The sequence below is a fragment of the Ranitomeya imitator genome, chromosome 4, assembly GCF_032444005.1.
Source record: "Ranitomeya imitator isolate aRanImi1 chromosome 4, aRanImi1.pri, whole genome shotgun sequence".
In the NCBI taxonomy this organism is placed as follows: domain Eukaryota; kingdom Metazoa; phylum Chordata; class Amphibia; order Anura; family Dendrobatidae; genus Ranitomeya; species Ranitomeya imitator.
The window spans coordinates 703415549-703438518 of record NC_091285.1 but is presented as its reverse complement, the minus strand read 5'-3'; the positions used below and the strand labels follow the sequence as shown (position 1 = coordinate 703438518).

The following is a 22970-nucleotide window of genomic DNA, read 5'->3' as shown; positions in this document are numbered from 1 at the left end:
ACCCCCCAAGGGTGGTTTGCAAGTTAATGACCGGGCCAATTTTTACAATTCTGACCACTGACCCTTTATAAGGTAATAACTCTGGAACTCTTCCATAGATCCCGGTGATTCTGACAATGTTTTCTCGTGACATATTTTACTTTATGATAGTGGTAAAATTTATTTGATATTACCTGCAAATTGTCATGCCCTTAAATCACAGAAATATGTCACACAAAATACGTAATAAGTAACATTTCCCACATGTCCACTTTATATCAGCAAAATTTTGGAACCAATTTTTTTTTTTGTTAGGGAGTTATAAGGGTTAAAATTTGACCAGCAATTTCTCATTTTTACAACACCATTTTTTTTAGGGACCACATCACATTTGAAGTAACTTATCTATATGATAGATAATATCCAAAAGTGACACCAGTCTAAAAACTGCACCCCTCAAGGATCTCAAAACTACATTCAAGAAGCTTATTAACCCTTCAGGTGCTTCACAGGAATATTTGGATTTTTTTTTTTTTAAATTAACATTTAACTTTTTTTCACGAAAAATTTACTTCAGATCCAATTTTTTTATTTTACCAAGGGTAACAGGAGAAATTGGACCCCACAAGTTGTCCAATTTGTCTTGAGTACGCCTACACCCCATATGTAGGGGGACTCACTGTTTGGGCGCCCGGCAAAGCTCGGAAGGGAAGCAGCGCCTTTTGACTTTTTCAAAGTATATTTGGCTGGAATTGAGATGGGACGCCATGTCGCATTTGGAGAGCCCCTGATGTGCCTAAGCAGTGGAAACCTCCCAAAAGTGACCAAATTTTGGAAACTAGATCCCCAAAGGAACTTATCTAGATATGTGGTGAGGACTTTGAACCCTAAAGTGCTTCACAAAAGTTTACAAAGTAGAACCGTAAAAATAAAAAATCATATTTGTTTCACAAAAATTATCTTTTTGCCCCCAATTTTTTATTTTCACAAGGGTAAGCGTGCAATCCGCCCAATTCTACCTCCAACTCTAACCCCAACAAATCCCTAACCCTAATCCCAGCCCCAACTATAACCCTAACCACAAACCTAACTCTAACACACCCCTAACCCTAATCCCAACCCTAACCCTAATCGAAACCCTAACTTTAGCCTCAACCCTAACCCTAACTTTAGCCCCAATCCTAACCCTAACTTTAGCCCCAACCCTAGCCCTAACTGTAGCCCCAACCCTAACCCTAACATTAGCCCCAAACCTAACCCTAACTTTAGCCCCAACCCTAACCTTAACTTGAGCCCCAACATTAACCCTAACTTAGGCCCCAACCCTAATCCTAACTTTAGCCCGAATCCTAACCCTAAATTTAGCTCTAACCCTAAGCCAAATGGGAAAATTGAAATAGAAACATTTTTTACATTTTATTATTTTCCCTAACTAAGGAGGTGATAAAGGACGCTTTGATTTACTATTTATAGCATTTTCTAATAGCGGGTTTTTATATTTAGCAACTGTCACATATTGAAAGACGCTTTTTATTGCAAAAAAAATAGTTTTTAGAGAGATATAATTTTTCCATATTTTGGCCAACAGAGTCATGTGAGGTCTTGTTTTTTTGCAGGACGAGTTGACATTTTTATTGGTACCATTTTCGGGCACATGACATTTTTGATCGCTTCTTATTACGATTTTTGGGAGGCAGAATGAACAAAAACAAGCAATTCATGAATTTTTTTGGGTGGGGCGTTTACACCATTCTGTGTGTGGTAAAATTAATAAGGCAGTTTTATTCTTCGGGTCAGTACGATTACAGCGATATCTCATTTATATCCTTTTTTATGTTTTGGTGCTTTTAAAATACAATAAAAACTTTTTTACATAGTTAATAATTATTTTTGCATCACTTTATTCTGAGGACTATAACTTTTTAATTTTTTCGCTGATGACGCTGTATGGCGGCTCGTTTTTTGTGGGACAAGATGACGTTTTAAGTGGTGCCATGTTTATTTATATCCGTCTTTTTGATCGCATGTTATTCCACTTTTTGTTCGGTGGTATGATGATAAAGAATTGTTTTTGCCTCGTTTTTTATTTATTTTTTAGACAGTGTTCACTGAAGGGGTTAACTAGTCGGACAGTTTTATAGGTCGGGTCGTTACGAATGCAGCGATCCTAAATATGTGTACTTTTATTGTTTTTTTTATTTACATAAAGAAATGTATTATGATGTATTCACACTGCCGGGCTGGGAATCTGGCGCCTGCGCAGTGGAGTGGGTCACCGTGCTCTTCGACAGAAGTGCCAATTTCTTGCGAGACTTCACAAATCTTGTGAGACATCGGCACTATCTTCATTGGAGCATGGTGACCCGCTCCACTGCGCCGGTGCCAGGTTCCCAGCCCTGCAGTGTGAATACATCATAACACACAGCGGGGCGGGATCTGAGGCCTCCGCTACAAGCCGGCGTGATATCCTGATGTAAGTTCCCGGGCAGTGCGCACTGCGCATGACCAAGAACTGATTGCTGAGCATAGGCACCAGTGAAGTTACTTACTAGAAAGAGAGGAGGGGGCGTCCAGAAGACAGAGGGGGAGGATGGATGGCTGCGAGGCGGTTGAGTCAGGGGGAGAAAACATACCTCCCTGGCTCAATAGAGGTATGGCGGGAAACCTATAAAACAAATTATTTCAGCGTTCCTAGGGATAATAAACATAAGAGCCACCTTCACAGAATGCAGCCTTAGTGCTTCTGAAGGAGGCTCTTTTACTTTAATAGGCCCTGCGAGGGGTGACAGGTTCCCTTAAAGCAGCTGTTTTGGGACTTCTTCGGGGAGCATGTGTCATCCGAACCACTCGATCCCTCCGGATTAGCCTGTCCCCGAATATAACCGATGTCTATTCTTCATATGTCAGCCCCCTGTGCATACATAAAATATCAGCCATAACACAGGTCAGCAAAAAAAAATTTTCAAGAGCTGTTTTGGTTATTCCACATAATCTTTATATTTTTAAGTGCACTGAATCCGAAAATCACCTCTCTTGTCATAGGACATCACGTTTTCTGACAATTTAAGTAACTATGTTAAATAAGACAATACCTCAAAATAAATGAAAATAGACTCATAAAATTAATTTTTTATTCCAAATGTTTCATGAAAATCAGTTTTTAACTGCAATGAGCTCACTAACACACTAACATCGCTTCTTCTTCCCTGTGAGGCTTCTCTTGGTACTGTAAGACTCATGTCGGTGTGGTAGTTGGGGGCAGGTATATCTCGCCCAGGTATTTGTCCTATGTGAATTAGGACACTCAGTATCTTCAGGATGCTAATGGGTTAACAAGTGCAGGAATAAAGGATGACCAGCTGGGGGTTTCCGGCGTCAGCCTGGGACACACAGATTGCCTGTCTGTGTGAGACAAACGTGAGTGAGAGCTGTGCTCAAGAATTGTGTGATGTTAGCTGGGTGGAAGAAGCCCCCCAGTTGTTGAGATAGCAACGTGTAGGTTTAGTTAGCGCCGGACAGGCTAGGATTTATTTTTATGTTTTGTTTTTTCTATGTTGCTTTCACGTTAATAAATCTGACCTGAGGTCAGCCTGCTCAGAAATCTTGCTGTATGCCTCAGATTCAATGCACAAACCACGTGGCCTTTGACCCCAGCAAAGGCGATCCCGGAGTGTTGTGTCACATTGTGGTGGAGAACGTGGGCATACCGTGGCACAGGCGACAGCATGGAAGACGTGGTGAAAGCCTTAGTACAGTCCACTGCCGTACAGCAGCAGGCCACTGCCGCACAGCACGAAGCTAATCGCTTGATGGCCGCACAGCTGAAGGAGTTAGTGGACATGACGGCTGCAGACCGTCAACTTCTCCAACAGGTGGCGCAGCGCCTGGTGAGCATACCTGACACTGACCCGGAAGCAGAGTCCAGAAGGATCCATGTGAGTCGATACTGGCAAAAGTTGACTGCAGAAGATGACGTCGAGGCATACCTGACAACGTTTGAGCGGACGGCATTGAAAGAGAAGTGGCCGAAGGCACGATGCGCCGATTTGATTGCCCCGTTTCTCACCGGCGAGGCCCAAAAAGCTTACCATGATTTGGACCCGGAGGTCGCTCAGGACTTTGAGAAGCTTAAAGCTGAGATCCTGGCACCGGCTGGGTGTGACGACGGCTGTCCGGGCACAGAGGGTACATCAGTGGACATACCAGCAAGATAAACCGGCGCAGTCTCAGATGTTCGACCTGATCTACTTGATAAAGAAATGGCTGCAACCCGAGGTACTGACAATACCCGAAATAATCCAGCGGGTTGTCCTGGACAAGTACCTGAGAGTACTACCACCAGCGCTGAAAAGGTGGGTAAGCCAAGGAAATCCCACGACAGCGGATCAACTTGTGGAGTTGGTCGAGCGTTATTCCGTGGCAGAAGGACTTCCCGACGACACCGCCAGCCCTCGGTCTGTGCCTCCTCCTCGTGGAACTGGTAAGACTGTTCCAGGGACCACGGGTGAAGGAAAATCGCTTAAAACTGTGGGGGAGGAACCCGGGACTGCTCGCACTCCGAGACCGAGACTATTGGACGGAGGTGTCAGTAGGGGACCTGTTAGGTGTTTCCGCTGCCATGAGAAGGGCCATGTTTCTGCGAACTGTCCTGTTACCGCTGAACCCATGCAGTGTGACGTTATAGACTCTTAAAAACGCATGTCTTTGGTTACACGGCTAGTGAGTGTGAATGCGGGTCAAAATGATACAGCGAAACACCTGTGTGAATTATCTGTTGATGGGAAAAATGTTGTGGCATTAATAGACTCTGGAAGTGTGGTGACTCTGGTGAAAGCTAGTCTGGTGGCACTTCCATCTGGTCCGTCTGACAAGTTTTCTGTAATGTGTGTGCATGGTGACACCTGCTCGTACTTAACAGCGGTCATATGGATTTCCACTCCCTATGGGTCAGTGCAGCACAAAGTGGGACTCGTTCCCGCATTGTTACAGGATGTAATCCTGGGCAGGGATTTTCCCTATTTCTGGCAGTTGTGGGAGAATCAGTTGCTCCTTCACGGTAGCTGTACCCGTGAATCTTCTCCCATGCCATCTGGAGGTCCCGAGTCCCTAGAGGAGACCCCACAGGAAGATGTTGCTGGGGAGGTTAGTGAATCTAACCTTCAGTACCCCTTCTCCGTCATGGCGGGGGAAACGGAGGAAACTGAGGAACCTCAGCGAGAGGCGGAGGCAGACAGCCATCCGGCACCCTGCCTGCCAGATTTGGGGGTCCAGTTGGATGACTTCCACAGCGAGAAAATTAAAGATCCTACCCTGACTCCGGCTAGGAAAAATGTAAAAATGATAGATGGGGTACCCGTAGATCCTGACACTAAGCTAGCGTACCCGTATATGCTTCTTGAAAATGATTTGCTCTACCAGGTAGAAAAAAAAGGGGAAGACACAGTGCAACGGTTAGTGGTACCCAAACCTTATCGGCGGAAGGTACTGGACTTGGCCCACGGACATATAATGGGGGGACATCTGGGGGTACAGAAAACCACAGAAAGGATATTGCATTGTTTTGTGTGGCCTGGAATACATAATGATGTTTGTAACTATTGTGAGTCCTGTCCAGAGTGCCAAATCGCGGCACCTAAACCTTGGTTCCGTAGCCCCTTGGTACCCCTTCCTATCATTGGAGTCCCTTTTTGAGAGAATCGGAATGGATTTGGTTGGGCCCCTTCCCCGATCCGCACGTGGGCACCAACATATCCTCGTCATCGTGGACTATGCCACTCGTTACCCGGAAGCCATCCCTTTGCGTAACATAGCTACCAAGACGATCGCCAAGGAATTGGTACAAGTGTTTAGTCGGGTGGGAATTCCAAAACAGATACTCACCGACCAGGGGACTCCCTTTATGTCGAGGGTAATGAAGGAGCTCTGCAGACTCTTACAAATAGACCCGTTGCGTATGTCTGTCTATCACCCTCAAACAGATGGCCTAGTTGAGCGGTTCAACAAAACCTTAAAACAGATGCTCCGGAAGGCGATAGACAAAGATGGGAAGAACTGGGATTACTTGTTACCCTATTTGCTGTTTGCCATTAGGGAAGTTCCCCAGTCTTCCACAGGGTTTTCGCCTTTCGAACTGTTGTACGCCCTTCGTCCCCGGGGACTGTTGGACGTCGCAAAAGAAACCTGGGAAGGTCAAGTCACTTCCTTTAAAACGGTGATCGACCATGCAACACAAATGCAGGATCGTATTGCCGCTGTCATGCCCATTGTTAGGGACCATATGTTACAGGCCCAGAAAGCCCAGAGGCAAAGTTATGATAGAGGCGCTAAGGTCCGTACATTTGCATCTGGGGATAGGGTGTTGGTCCTAATCCCTACGGTGGATAGTAAATTTCTGGCGAAATGGCAGGGCCCATTTGAGGTCCTGGAAAGAGTTGGTGAAGTGAACTATAAAGTGTACCAGCCTGGTAAGAGAAAACCAGAACAGATTTATCATGTGAATCTGATAAAACCCTGGAAAGACCGCTCTGCCCTAACGGCGGATCTGCCCTGTCCGGTTTGTTCACCTACCGTACCGGAGGTGCAGGTTGCCGAGACTCTCTTGGAACGACAAAAATCTGAGGTTAAGCAGTTTTTGTTATAGAACCGACAGTTTTTCTCGGAAAAACCTGGCCGGACTAAGCTAGTGAAACATGAGATTGTCACAGAGCCTGGCGTCACCGTTCATGTGAAGCCCTACCGTATTCCGGAAGCATGCCGTGAAGCCGTCTCCCGGGAAGTGATGGCAATGTTGGACTTAGGAGTCATTGAGGAGTCGCACAGCGCCTGGTCCAGTCCAATCGTGTTGATACCTAAACCGGATAGCTCCATACGGTTTTGTAATGACTTTAGGAAACTGAATGCGGTTTCTAAATTTGATGCGTACCCTATGCCCTGGGTTGATGAGTTGATCGACCGGCTTGGTAAAGCCCGATACATTACGACCCTGGATTTAACAAAGGGGTACTGGCAGATCCCTCTGGCCGAGGCGGCCAGAGAGAAGACGGCATTTGCTACACCGGAAGGTCTGTTCCAGTATGTCTACATGCCGTATAGACTTCACGGAGCTCCCGCAACGTTCCAGAGATTGATGGATCGAGTCTTGAGGCCCCACAGACAGTACGCTTCTGCCTACCTGGATGACATCGTAATTTACAGCATGGACTGGGAAACTCACCTCCGGAAGGTACCAGCGGTGATTGATGACCTGCGAGATGCAGGCTTAACGGCAAACCCCAAGAAATGCCACATCGGGCTTGAAGAAGCCCGATACTTGGGCTACGTGATTGGCAGAGGAGTGGTTAAACCCCAGATCGACAAAATACAGGCAATTCAGGGCTGGCCACAACCAGTGAACAAAAAACAAGTACAAGCTTTCCTGGGGATTGCCGGCTATTATCGCCGGTTCATACCCAATTTTGCAGCCATGGCTACCTTCTTGACGGATCTTACCAAAGGGAAGGGTTCCGTCATGGTAAAATGGACCTCAGCTGCTGAAGAGGCCTTTCACAGCCTGAAACGGGCTTTGTGCTCTCAGCCCGTACTAGTGACTCCTGATTTCAGCAGCGAGTTTGTGGTACAAACTGATGCCTCTGATACTGGTGTCGGAGCTGTACTTTCCCAGGTGAGGGACGGAGTCGAACACCCGGTCCTCTACCTCAGTCGGAAACTGAATGTACAAGAGCAGAGGTATGCGGTGGTTGAAAAAGAGTGCCTAGCCATTAAATGGGCTCTCGACTCCCTCAAGTATTACCTGGCCGGTAGGAAGTTTAGGCTGGTCACGGACCATGCCCCTCTCAAGTGGATGCACCTCCACAAGGACCGTAATAGTCGGATAACCCGGTGGTTCCTTGCCCTGCAGGCTTACTGTTTTATGGTGGAGCACCGACCTGGGGTGCAGATGGGGAACGCCGATGCCCTGTCCCGAGTGCACTGTTTCAAGAGTGTTCTTGCTCGACCGGAGTGGTCTGAGCAAGGGGGGGGATATGTAAGACTCATGTCGGTGTGGTAGTTGGGGGAAGGTATATCTCGCCTAGGTATTTGTCCTATGTGAATTAGGCCACTCAGTATCTTCAGGATGCTAATGGGTTAACAAGTGCAGAAATAAAGGATGACCAGCTGGGGGTTTCCAGCGTCAGCCTGGGGCACACAGATTGCCTGTCTGTGTGAGACAAACGTGAGTGAGAGCTGTGCTCAAGAATTGTGTGATGTTAGCTGGGTGGAAGAAGCCCCCCCAGTTGTTGAGATAGCAATGTGTTGGTTTAGTTAGCGCCGGACAGGCTAGGATTTATTTTTATGTTTTGTTTTTTCTATGTTGCTTTCAGATTAATAAATCTGACCTGAAGTCAGCCTGCTCAGAAAACCTGCTGTACGCCTCAGATTCAATGCACAAACCACGTGGCCTTTGACTCCAGCAAAGGCGATCCCGGAGTGTTGTGTCACAGTACATATATGCTTGTGAGAAGCATCTGGAATGTCTCTCTGAAGCGTCCCACAGTAGTCAGCCATCGTTGTAATGCTCCATCTTCCCTGGTATCTACTTTCCATCTCTTTAATGTCCTGGTGGAATCGTTCACCTTGCTCTTTACTCGCAGGTCCCAAATTTTCAGGAAAGTTGTCAAGGTGGGAATGGAGGAAATTAACTTTCAAACTCAGCAGGCAACCGAAAGCTTGAAAAGATTTCAGCATTCGTGCGACGATTTTTTTGTAGTCAGGGTCTTATATATCTTCAATGCATTGATGTGAATTAATTAATAGTAATTTTGAATTTCAAAACGCTAAGATAAAAAAAATACCAAAAATTTAGAAAAATATACAACATTTGAAGAGCATTTTGCAATTTGTGGCAAATCCTGAAGTCCAGGATTTTTTTCAATTTTTTTCGTTTTCCGCACACCAAAATACATGGAAATTAGATGAAGATAATCAAACAGCTTTTTAGTCGCAGACCTGTGTAACCTGTTCCCCTCATCACATGTATAACTTATTGTTCTTCCCCCCTGAGCTCACTAATTTTATTGTTCTACAATGGTAAAAAGCTTAATGACAGATTATAGCTTCCGTCTCCTATATAATCTGCATATTACTTATCTCTACAGGAGGAGCCCCACGCCAGATAAATAAATTATCAACAGGTGAAATCGGTAAGTGTAAATGACCCATATAAATCCCAAACATCCTCTACTCTATATAAGGCCGGTTTCACATGTCAGTGGCTCCGGTACATGAGGTGACAGTTTCCTCAGGTACCTGAGACACTGACTTACGTAGACACATTGAAATCAATGTGTCCCTGCACATGTCAGCGTGTTTTCACAGACCGTGTGTCCGTGTGCAAAACATGGAGACATATCAGTGTTCGTGGTAGCACACGGATTACACGGACCCATTAAAGTCAATGGGTGTTAGGACTGGCGGAACGCACCAAGACAGATGATATAGATGCGTTCGCAGTCCGGGGTCCACCGTGCAGGTGAAAACCTGCTGCTAGCAATTTGCAGACTATATGGCGGTACACTAAAGTATACACGCGTGGGTTAAACCTCACCCAGCGTGAAAGAAGCCATCCTGTTAAGTCACAGGACCGCGGTACCGCACCTAAAGCGCGAGCAAGTAGTCAGCGAACTCAACCCCAACTAGGATTGAAGTCCGATTAGACCCTTGCTGGCACAACACCGCAACTGGGTGTGTAAGGAAACTGAATAACAATATTAAAGCACAAGAGTGCATGCGGTGCCGCACTGACGAACACCACTAACCACCCAGGCTTGGGTAAGGAAAGCACAGAGGAAGTACACGGCGCCGTACTGGCGGTCACAGCAACTGGACGCTGTAATGTGTGATTCGTGCTGTAGGCTAAGTCGGGCGCTAGATAGCAACCATACACCTTCCGCGAACAGACATTCAATAGGGTAGGGGTATCCAAGGACGATTTGCACTCACAACATACACACATTAGCAATTGTTAGACAATACTAGCGCATGGCCGTGCGGTCATGCGCAGTTTATATAGTAAATAGACCAAATTCTTGTGATCCGTGAAAACTTGGAACGGGAACCGAGCACCCTCCAAGAGATGTCTCCACTCCGAAAAGGCCAACTTCATTGCCAGCAACTCCCTATCCCCGATGGAGTAATTTCTCTCCGCTGGTGTGAAGGTCTTTGAGAAAAAGAAGCATGGGTGCTTCTGACCCTGAGCATCCTTTTGATAGAGGACTGCTCCTGCACCAACGGATGAGGCATCCACTTCCAAAAGGAATGGCTTACCCACATCGGGATGATGTAAGATGGGAGCGCTAGCAAAATGGGACTTGATAGAAGTGAAGGCCTTGGAGACCCCTTCGGACCACGATTTGGAATTCGCTCCCTTCTTGGTGAGGGATACCAAGGGAGCTACCAAAGTTGAGAAGTGGGGAATGAACTGGCGATAGTAATTTATGAACCCCATAAAGCGCTGCACCGCTTTAAAAGAATGGGGTTCCTGCCAGTCCATCACTGCTTGTAGTTTGGCAGGATCCATAGCCAATCCCTGGGCCGAGATGATATAGCCCAGGAAAGGTAAGGACTCCTGCTCAAACACACACTTCTCCAACTTTGCATATAAGGAATACGCCCGTAAGAGTTCGAAAACTCTGCCAACATCTCTCCGGTGGGAGTCAATATCTGGGGAGAAGATGAGAATATCATCCAGATAGACTACGAGCGAGGTAGAAAGCATATCCCGGAAGATATCGTTGACAAAGTCCTGAAAAACGGCTGGGGCATTACAGAGCCCGAAAGGCATCACCAGGTACTCATAGTGCCCATCCCTGGTATTGAAAGCCGTTTTCCACTCGTCCCCCTCACGGATGCAAATCAGATTGTAGGCACCGCGCAGATCTAATTTGGTGAATATTTTAGCTCCCCTTAATCTGTCAAAGAGCTCCGATATCAGGGGCAATGAGTATTTGTTCTTAATAGTGATAGCATTGAGACCCCTATAATCGATGCAAGGACGTAACTCCCCGTTCTTCTTTTGCACGAAGAAGAATCCCGCCCCTGCCGGAGACACTGACTTCCTTATAATCCCTCTTGCCAAATTCTCCTGAATGTATTGAGACATAGCCTCCGTCTCCGGGAGAGAGAGGGGATATACCCTTCCCCGAGGAGGTTCGGCTCCAGGCAAGAGGTCGATAGGACAGTTGTAAGGGCGATGGGGCGGTAGAGTCTCAGCAGCCTTTTTAGAGAACACGTCTGCATAACACCAATAATACCTGGGAAGTGATGAAAGATCTGCGGGTACCTCGGTAGTAGAGACCTGTACACACTCACTCACACACCTGCCCAAACAAGACCTACTCCAACCCAATATTCTCCCTGAAGACCACTCAATATGTGGGGAGTGGAAACGGAGCCAGGGTATTCCCAGAAAATCTCATCCATTCCCTCAGGAAGGACAAGAAGGGAAATAATCTCCTGGTGGGAAGGAGATATGGACAGCGAGAACGGAACTGTCTTGTGTGTGATTTGCAGTGGGAGTGTCGCCCCATTCACAACTCTAACCGTTATTGGTTTGGCGAGCATGACTAGTGGTATAGCATGACGTGTAGCAAAAGCAGAGGACATGAAGTTTCCCTCTGCTCCTGAATCCACACAAAGCTCGACTGTTAGAGTGGAGGAGCCTAACAGGATTGTCCCTTTAAAGGACAGTTTGGAGAAGAATGCTGCTGTGTCTAGTGAACCTCCCCCAATGGTTACTAGACGCGATCGTTTCCCGACCTCCGCGGACATTTATTGGCGTAATGTCCATGTTGTTGACAGTTTTTACAAACCACGGGTACTCGAGCGGCTAGAGATTTAGGTCCCGCTCGAGAAACCTCCATGGCCTCATGGGAATCTGACGCCAAGACAGGGGATTCCAGAGGTCTGGCGAAAGTTGGAGCCAGCCGAAACCTCTGCCTACACTGGGTCCGATCCAACCTCCGCTCGTGAAAACGGAGGTCGATGCGGGTAGACACAGAAATAAGTTCCTCCAGTGTGGCCGGTATCTCCCTAGTGGCCAAGGCGTCCTTCACATAGTCTGCCGGTCCCCTCCAGAACACCGGAATAAGAACTTTGTCTGGCCACTCTAACTCTGAAGCTAAAGTCCGGAACTGGATGGCAAACTGGCTGACCACAGACGTACCCTGCATAATAGACAACAATTGGAGTGCGGTGTCGTGGGTAACCCAAGGCCCTAAAAAGACCTGCTTCAGAGTGTCCAAGAAGAGAGGAGCACTCTGTACCACACGATCATCTCGCTCCCAGAGTGGCGTTGCCCACTCCAACGCCCTGCCCGACAAGAGAGATAGGATAAATCCCACTCTCGCCCGCTTCGTAGGAAAACGTGACGCCAGGAGCTCAAGATGTATAGAGCACTGGCTCACGAATCCGCGACAATGTTTACTGTCGCCAGCAAATTTGTCAGGAAGCGGGAGATGGGATAAGGTCGGAGCAGTGGTGGCAGCGGACAAACTGGCTGCGGCTACACTAGCAGCCTGCACAGCTAAAGCAGTGACATCCACAGCTGAGGTTGTACGCTCAAGAGCCGCCAACCTTCCCTCCAGCTGCTGGATGTACCTCTGTAAACGCTGGTCGTCCGCCATTTTACTAGCCAGACCCTGGCGCTAGTATTCTGTTAGGACTGGCGGAACGCACCAAGACAAATGATATAGATGCGTTCGCAGTCCGGGGTCCACCGTGCAGGTGAAAACCTGCTGCTAGCAATTTGCAGACTATATGGCGGTACACTAAAGTATACACGCGTGGGTTAAACCTCACCCAGCGTGAAAGAAGCCATCCTGTTAAGTCACAGGACCGCGGTACCGCACCTAAAGCGCGAGCAAGTAGTCAGCGAACTCAACCCCAACTAGGATTGAAGTCCGATTAGACCCTTGCTGGCACAACACCGCAACTGGGTGTGTAAGGAAACTGAATAACAATATTAAAGCACAAGAGTGCATGCGGTGCCGCACTGACGAACACCACTAACCACCCAGGCTTGGGTAAGGAAAGCACAGAGGAAGTACACGGCGCCGTACTGACGGTCACAGCAACTGGACGCTGTAATGTGTGATTCGTGCTGTAGGCTAAGTCGGGCGCTAGATAGCAACCATACACCTTCCGCGAACAGACATTCAATAGGGTAGGGGTATCCAAGGACGACTTGCACTCACAACATACACACATTAACAATTGTACACTAGCGCATGGCCGTGCGGTCATGCGCAGTTTATATAGTTGCAGCACAGGAAGTGGCCACAGAAACTTTGCACTTCCAAGACCTGCCAAGAGGACCAATGGAATGTGCTGCAGAGCCTGAGCACATGACCCTCAATCTCCAACGGGAGATCTTGCCCTGGGCATGCTCAGTGTGTGCAGACAAGGACTTAGTCCCAGAGAAGTCCGCTCGCTGCTGACCAGCACTGACTTTAATGGCAGAAGCTGAAGAAGCAGCAGTAACTCTCTGTACAGCGTGAGACTGAGCAAGACGCTGGGACCGACGTTCTCGCTGAGCAGACTCCACTGCGGCTGGATAAGCATGGGAGACCGCAGCGGAGATGGCTCGAGATTCCCCCTGTGCAGAAGCGGGAACTCGAGACCTAACATAACCCCCCCTCCTAGGGCCCCCCCTCCTTGGGCCTCGCTATGCTCGAAGGCAGCAATGAGCTGTGGGGCCCGAATGTTTTCAGCAGGCTCCCATGACCTGTCCTCTGGGCCATAACCCTTCCAATCCACCAGATAGAACTTTTTGCCGCGTACTACCTTGCACCCCAAAATAGCGTTCACCTCGTAATCGTCCGTAGACGAACCCGATGTCCCGGCAGATGACTCGGAAAACCGGGACATGTATACGGGTTTCAAGGGGGACACATGAAAGGTGTCGGTGATACCCAAGCGTGGAGGAAGAGCCAAACGGTAGACCACAGGATTAACCTGTTCGAGAACCTTGAAGGGACCCAAGTAGCGAGGAGCAAACTTAGTGGACTCAACTCGCAGCCTGATGTTACGGGCGGAGAGCCACACCAAGTCGCCAGGAGCAAAGGTCGGAGCGTGACACCAATGAACATCGGCGGAGGACCTCATTCTCTCCTTGGAAGCCCGAATGGCATCCTGCGTGCGGTCCCAAATGTCCCGTGCCTCCACAGCCCAGTCTGCCACCCTGGAGTCAGCAGAAGACACAGGCATGGGCACAGGAACACGCGGATGCTGGCCGTAATTTAGGAGGAATGGAGTCTGACCGGTAGAGTCGGCTACGGCATTGTTAAGTGCAAACTCTGCCCACGGTAGCAAGGATGCCCAGTCATCCTGCCTGGCAGAAACAAAATGTCGTAAATATGTGACCAAGGTCTGGTTGGCCCTCTCTACCAACCCATTCGTCTCGGGATGATATGCCGAAGAGAGATTCAACTCAATACTAAGTAGACGACAAAGCTCTCTCCAGAATCGAGACGCAAACTGGGGACCCCGGTCACTAACAATTTTGTCTGGCATACCGTGTAGGCGAAAGATATGCTTGACGAACAAGACAGCCAACGCCCGTCGGGCGCTAGATAGCAACCATACACCTTCCGCGAACAGACATTCAATAGGGTAGGGGTATCCAAGGACGATTTGCACTCACAACATACACACATTAGCAAGTGTTAGACAATACTAGCGCATGGCCGTGCGGTCATGTGCAGTTTATATAGTTGCAGCACAGGAAGTGGTAACAGCACTTTTGCCCTTCCAAGACCTGCCAAGAGGACCAATGGAATGTGCTGCAGAGCCTGAGCACATAACCCTCGATCTCCAACGGGAGATCTTACCCTGGGCATGCTCAGTACGTGCAGACAAGGACTTAGTCCCAGAGAAGTCCGCTCGCTGCTGACCAGCACTGACTTTAATGGCCGAGACTGGAGAAGCAGCAGTAACTCTCAGAACAGAGTGAGAATGAGCAAGACGCTGGGACCGACGTCTTTGCTGAGCAGACTCCACTGCGGCTGGAGAAGAATGGGAGACCGCAGCGGAGGTGGCTCGAGATTCCCCCTGTGCAGAAGCGGGAACTCGACCCCTAACAATGGGTCCGTGTAAAACACGCACCGCACACGGACGTTGTCTGTGTGCCGTGCAGGAGACAGCGCTACAGTAAGCGCTGTCCCCCCCACATGGTGCTGAAGCTGTGGCCAGGACAGGACACTGCGAGGGAGCCGGGTGAGTATTTTAGTAACAGCGGGCGGGCGCACAGGGGTGGGAGGGGGATGGGGACAGAGATCTTTATTTTAAACAAGAGAAACAAAAAAAAAAGGATTTTTCATATCTTCTCTACAGCAAACGCTGCTGCAGAGATGATATGAATCGCGGCTTCAGCACTAGATGCAGGGGACAGTGGTTATCTCTAGCACTGTCTCCTGCATGGTACGTGTGGTACCCAGTCGGCACTTGGGCAGCACACGTGTGCCACACTGATGTGCCACAGAAACGCACAGGCACACCGACACGGACAATTCCGGTACCGAATTTTCCGGTACCGGAATTATCTGGACGTGTGGGACTGCCCTAAAGAGGCACAATAATCTGCTCCACTCTTCATAAGTAGACTGATCGTCTTTCTCTCTGCACATCACTAGCCTTTCTGCTCTATAATGGTGTCACGTATAGTGTCACATTACTGATCTTAACCTTCTGTATGATCCAGATATTTCTTGTTACTGTAGGTGACCTGTCCTTACAGCTCCGTGGCTTAATACCACCTGGTAAGTTAACATTGGAGAATATATTTTAGTTGAATTTAATTATTTTCAAATTTTATAAAAATGCTCATTCACCAAACTGCATTTTTTTGTAATTCAGTTACATTCAGATTCAACAAGATAGAGGCCTAAAAGTGACAACAAACACTAAATTAAAAAAATCTTATTCTCACCTTACTGTTCACCTCTCCGGTCTCTCCGTAGTGGAGATCACAAGATGCAGTGAGGAGCAGATGGTTGATGGTGAGGAGCATAAATGCTGGAGAGGTGAGAAGTTAGGTGACTTTATAAGCATTTATTTTTCAATAAAATGTTCAGATGGTCGTTACTCGAACCAAACAAGCTCTGGTGCTTATTTCGAGTAACAAGTATAATGGGAGCCAATAAAAAATCTGAACTTTTTTCCAGCAGACCCTACAAGGAGGTCTGGGGGGGCAGTGAACATGTAGATATGGATGGAAAAAGGTTCTAAATGGAAGGAGAACTGCATGGGGAAGATTCATGAAAGCATCTCTGACTCCCAGATTGCTGCTGAGAACAATGGTGTCACATTTTTATTTCACTTTAAGGGCTGACAAAAAAACATTCAAAATCAACAAGAAATTGGAATTTACATGAAAAAAAAAGTTAAGAGACCTTTTATCCTGCATAATGACTTGTATATAAAGCAAGATTTAAAATTATTTAAAAAAAATATATTTTAAGTGAACCAAAATTGATTTCTTATCAAAAAATTGGAAATTTCAGTGTAATTTATGAAGGAAGCAAGAAGTGCCAAAAATGACGGACTCGGACGAGCTCAGAGGGACTCAGCTAAACACTGTATTAGACATAACGGAGGGTCTCATACACATTCTGTTCAAATTGTTATTTAGTATTACAACTAGACTAATAAAGGCTCTGCACTAATTGCAAATCCTGCCAACAGTTACAAGCAGGGCCATCCATACACCCTGGAAGGCACCAACTGTAGTGCCTCATTCAAATATTGTGAACAAAATATGGTTATGTACTCCTACATTCATATAAGCTCTGCACACAGTGAAAAAACTGCCAATAATTACAAGCAGAGTGCCTCAGAAAAATATTAAGAAAGTGAAGTTGTGGTACACTCATAATAGCTTTGCACAAAAGGAACAAAGCAAGGAAAAAAAATAAAAGTTGGGTCATCCAGTAACCATAGACCCTAGAAGACAACAACTGGTGGGCCTCATTCAAATATTGAACATTAAAAACACTTTATGTGCTGCTGTAATTTGGTGGTGTGGAAACGTCTTTGCTCATTTTTATCACAGTGAGCCAGTCAGAATATTGTGTTGGCCGGTGAAAGTGCCTGTCGGTTATGACCCCACCCGGTGGCACTAGCAACCCATTCAGATAGGAAGCTAGCGGCAGGGCAGCACAACGAGTCCAAGGTATAGAGCAATAGCTCATGTCATGTGTCCAGATTTGACACCCAATAGCTGAAGGTTGCAGAGGAATTAGGGAGTAAAATGAGCCAAACAGTTCAAAGAATTTATCCAAACCCCATTAAATTCAATGTGAGGCCAAATCAAACATATACACAACACCTTAAGGGATGACAAAAAGCTTCTCAAACAGCTAAAATTAGGGGCATACATCACAAAAAGTGACATCAATTGACCTTCAGTAGAAATTTGCAAATGGCACAGAAGCAGTCCGCCATGGGCCATGTATGAGGTATCATGATCTGGGCCAGCATTTACAACTTTGAATTGAAGTTTCAATGAGGACCTTACATAGTAACATAGTTAGTAAGGCCGAAAAAAGACATTTGTCCATCCAGTTCAGCCTATATTCCATCATAATAAATCCCCAGATCTACATCCTTCTACAGAACCTAATTGTATGATACAATATTGTTCATAGTAACATAGTTAGTAAGGCCGAAAAAGGCCTTGTGGATAAGGCAGCTGTGTAAGCCTTATTTGCGGTGAGTCCTGCAACAGCTTCATTTTTTTCATTCCACACTAAGATGGTACAAACCTTCATAGAGTGCTATTGTTAGAAAAATGTAAGGATAGCAACACCGGTTGCTAAATGAATGTAAGCACAGGCCTGCCTGTCTGGTAGACCAACTTCTACAAGCAAGTTATTGTCTCTAAGGGTATGTGCACACGTATCTTTGAGGGCTGCGGATTTTTCCTGCGGATTTATCGCGGTTTCTATTGCGGATTCCGCTGCAGTTTTCTATTGGAGCAGGTATAATCTGGCAGCGGAATCCGCACAAAGAATTGACATGCTGTGGAATGTAAACCGCTGCGCTTCCGCGCAATGTTTTCCACAGCATGTGCACTGCGGATTTCGTTTCCCATAGGTTTACAGTATACTGTAAACGCATGGGAAACCGCTGCGGACCCGCAGCTAAATCCACAGCGTGCGCACATACCCTAAAATGGCATCAATTTCCACAGAGCAGAAGCAATATAATAGGTCTCTGACACACCTTTCACTACAGGGCACCCACCAGATGGAGACCCAACTTCCAGTCTCCACATTTCAAAAAATTGTTTGTAACATCAGCAGCCGTAGCAACTGCAGGCACAGAAGCGACAATAAAGTTGGCACAGACTGCAATAATGCAAGATCAGTCTTTATTTTAATAAATAATCTTCATTTTTTATACAGCGCTAACATATTCCGCAGCGCTTTACAGTTTGTACACATTATCATCACAGTCCCCGATGGGGCTCACACTCTAAATTCCCCATCAGTATGTCTTTGGAATGTGGGAGGAAACTAGAGAACCTGGAGGAAACCAATGCAAAACACGGGGAGAACATACAAACTCCGTGCTGATGTCTTTGGTGTTATTTGAACCCTTGACTACAGCGCTGCAAGGCTGCAGCGCTAACTAGGGTTGAGCGAAACGGATCGGAAAATTTCAAAAGTCGCTGTCTTTTGGCAAAGTCGGGTTTCATGAAACCCGACCCGATTCTAGTGTGGGATTGGCCATGCGGTTGGCGATCTTCGCACCAAAGTCGGGTTTCTTATGATGCCTTCAGCGCCATTTTTATATATATATATATGTGTCATTGAGACACATATATATGTATATTTACTTCAGCGCGATATAGCAGAAAAGTCGGTAATTCAATTGTCGGCTTTTCATTTCTCCTTCCTAAACCCGACATGATATAAGACATGGTTTACATACAGTAAACCATGTCATATTCCCATTTTTTTTGCATATTACACACTACTAAAGTTAGTAGTGTGTATGTGCAAAATTTGGGCACTGTAGCTATTAAATTTAAGGGTTAAATCGCGGAAAAAATTGACGTGGGCTCCCGCGCAATTTTCTCCGCCAGAGTGGTAAAGCCAGTGACTGAGGGCAGATATTAATAGCCTAAAGAGGGTCCACGGTTAAAAAAAACACACACACAATATTGCAAAGTATTTTAATGAAATAAACACACAGGTTGTTGTAATATTTTATTCCACTCTCAATCCACCTGAAGACCCTCGACCTGTAACAAAATAAAAATAATAAACCAACAATATCTCATACCTTCCGTCGATCTGTCTGAAGATGTAAATCTATCTGAAGGGGTTAAAATATTTTACAGGCAGGAGCTCTGCTATAATGCAGCTGTGCTTGTGCCTGTAAAACCCCGGGGAATGAAGGTAATGTAGGTCAATGACCTGTAGTTACCTTCAGTCGCGGTGATGCGCCCTCTGCTGGATGTCCTCATATGAACTCGAGCCTGGAAACTTTTCAAAATATTTTCCCACGCTCGAGGGACATCCAGCAGAGGGCGCATCACCGCGAATGAAGGTAACTACAGGTCATTGACCTACTTTCCATTCATTCGCTGGGGTTTTACTGCCAGGAGCACTGCTGCATTAGCAGAGCTCCTAGGTGTAAAATTATTTAACCCCTTCAGATGGATTTACAGCGTGAGACGTGACAGATCATCGGAAGGTATGGGATATTGTGTTTTTTTTATTTTTCCTTTGTTACAGAGCGAGGGTCTTCAGGTGGATTAAGAGTCTAATAAAATATTACAACAACCTGTGTCTTTACTTCATTAAAAGACTTTGTAATAATGTGTGTGTGTGTTTTTTAACCATTTCATGCTATTGGATTAATAATGGATAGGTGTCATAATTGACGCCTCTCCATTATTAATCTGGCTTAATGTCACCTTACAATAGCAAGGTGACATTAACCCTTCATTACCCCATATCCCACCACTACACGGGAGTGCCAGAATAGTCGCATTTTCCAGTAGTGTGGAATATGCAAAAAAAAATGGGGATATGACATGGTTTACTGTATGTAAACCATGTCTCATATCATGTCAGGTTTAGGAAGGAGAAATGAAAAGCCGGCAATTGAATTACCGGCTTTTCTGCATTATTGCGCTGAAGTTAATATAAATATATAGAGATTTCCCATTGACTTGCATTGGGTTTTGTGTTTCGGCCAATCCCCCAAACCCGACTTTTCAAGATAATCGTATGATTTCACTCGACTCGACTTTTGAGAAAGTCAAGTTTCATGAAACCCGACTCGACCTGAAAAAAGGAAAAGTCGCTCAACCCTAGCGCTGAACGCGTCATATGAAACGCAACTTTGGCGCGAAGTTCGCTGACCACGTGGCCGACCCCACACAGGGATCGGGTCAGATTTCATGAAACCCAACTTTGCCAAAAGTCGGCAACTTATGAAAATGATCGATCCGTTTAGCTCAACCCTAGGATGCATGTATTTATATAGTATGTTTGTATTATATAGTATGTTGTATGTATGTATATATCTAGTATGTATGTAGTATGTATGTTGTATGTATGCAGTATGTTGTATGTACAGTCATGGCCAAAAGTATTAACACCCCTGCAATTCTGTCAGATAATACTCAGCTTCTTCCAGAAAATGATTGCAAACACAAATTATTTGGTATTATTATCTTCATTTAATTTGTCTTAAATGAAAAAACACAAAAGAGAATGAAGCAAAAAGCAAAACATTGATCATTTCACACAAAACTCCAAAAATGGGCCAGACAAAAGTATTGGCACCCGCAGCCTAATATTTGGTTGCACAACCCTTAGCCAAAATAACTGCGACCAACCGCTTCCGGTAACCATCAATGAGTTTCTTACAATGCTCTGCTGGAATTTTAGACCATTCTTCTTTGGCAAACTGCTCCAGGTCCCTGATATTTGAAGGGTGCCTTCTCCAAACTGCCATTTTTAGATCTCTCCACTGGTGTTCTATGGGATTCAGGTCTGGACTCATTGCTGGCCACCTTAGAAGTCTCCAGTGATTTCTCTCAAACCATTTTCTAGTGCTTTTTGAAGTGTGTTTTGGGTCATTGTCCTGCTGGAAGACCCATGACCTCTGAGGGAGACCCAGCTTTCTCACACTGGGCCCTACTGTTGTGAATTCTGTTGTCGAACTCCCTCCTGTGGTCGTGAATGGTACTTCGGCGAGTTCTGTCTATGGGCTCCCTCTGGTGGCTGTGAGTGAAGCTGCTGCTTCTGAGGTTCCTTACACAGGTGACGTGGTTTATCCTTTGGTTGACTGCTCTATGTAACTCCCCTCAGATCGTTACTCCATGCCAGCTGTCAATGTTTTTGCATTGGTTCAGTTCGCTCCTGGATCTCTCTGGTGACCTGCCTTCCCCTGCAGAAGCTAAGTTCCTGATAGTCATTATTTGTTCATTGTTTTCTTGTCCAGCTGGTTTTCATGATTTTGTCTTGCTAGCTGGAAGCTCTGGGATGCAGAGTGGCCCCTCCGCACCGTGAGTCGGTGTGGAGGGTTTTTGCACACTCTGCGTGGTCTTTTGTAGGTTTTTGTGCTGATCACAAAGTTACCTTTCCTATCCTCTGTCTATTTAGTAAGTCTGGCCTCCCTTTGCTGAAACCTGTTTCATTTCTGCGTTTGTGACTTTCATCTTTACTCACAGTCAATATATGTGGGGGCTGCCTTTGCCTTTGGGGAATTTCTCTGAGGCAAGGTAGGCTTTATTTTCTATGTCTAGGGCTAGATAGTTCTTAGGCTGTGACGAGGTGCCTAGGTCTGGTCAGGAGTTGAAGCGTCGTTTTGCTTCTGCCCCTGTGTTGTGCCAGCCAGATGTTTCGCTCCCTTTTCAGGTGGAGGTTGATGCTTCTGAAATTGGAGCAGGGGCTGTTTTGTCGCAAAGAAGTTCTGATGGCTCAGTGATGAAACCCTGTGCCTTCTTTTCTAGAAAATTCTCGCCTGCTGAGCACAATTATGATGTGGGCAATCGGGAGTTGTTGGCCATGAAGTGGGCATTCGAGGAGTGGCGACATTGGCTTGAAGGAGCTAAACATCGCGTGGTGGTCTTGACGGATCACAAGAATTTAACTTATCTCGAGTCTGCCAAACGGTTGAATCCTAGACAGGCTCGATGGTCGCTCTTTTTCTCCTGTTTTGATTTTGTGGTTTCATACCTTCCGGGATCTGTCAAGGAGTTTTGTGCCTGACTCTCCGGGTGTTTTCCGGAGCCGGCGGGTATTCTTAAAGAAGGGGTAATTTCCCCTGATTTGCGGCGTGTGTTGCAAAAGTTTCAGGCTGATAGACCTGACCGTTGTCCTACGGAGAAACTGTTTGTCCCTGATAGATGGACTAGTAGAGTTATCTCGGAGATTCATTGTTCAGTATTGGCTGGTCATCCTGGAATCTTTGGTACCAGAGATTTAGTGGCTAGATCCTTTTGGTGGCCTTCTTTGTCACGGGATGTGCGTTCTTTTGTGCAGTCCTGTGGGATTTGTGCTCGGGCTAACCCCTGCTGTTCTCGTGCCAGTGGGTTGCTTTTGCCCTTGCCGATCCCGAAGAGGCCCTGGACGCATATTTCCATGGATTTTATTTCTGATCTCCCTGTTTCTCAAAAGATGTCGGTCATTTGGGTGGTTTGTGATCGCTTCTCTAAGATGGTCCATTTGGTACCCTTATCTAAACTGCCTTCCTCCTCTGATTTGGTGCCATTGTTTTTCCAGCATGTGGTTCGTTTGCATAGCATTCCAGAGAACATCGTCTCGGACAGAGGCTCCCAGTTTGTTACTAGGTTTTGGCGGTCCTTTTTGCGCTAAGATGGGCATTGATTTGTCTTTTTCTTCGGCTTTCCATCCTCAGACTAATGGCCAAACCGAACGAACTAATCAGACTTTGGAGGCATATCTGAGATGCTTTGTTTCTGCTGATCAGGATGA

At 46.4% G+C, this 22970-nt stretch overlaps 1 protein-coding gene across 1 annotated transcript in view; it reads left to right on the top strand.

Annotated features, from left to right (window-relative positions):
• Nucleotides 1-22970, top strand: part of LOC138677399 (uncharacterized) — a 628383-nt gene that overhangs the window by 324035 nt on the left and 281378 nt on the right. The window contains exons 15-16 of the mRNA XM_069767493.1: nt 9114-9158; nt 15732-15770. Of these exons, the coding sequence (XP_069623594.1) occupies nt 9114-9158; nt 15732-15770 (84 nt within the window). The remainder of the gene's footprint in view (nt 1-9113; nt 9159-15731; nt 15771-22970) is intronic.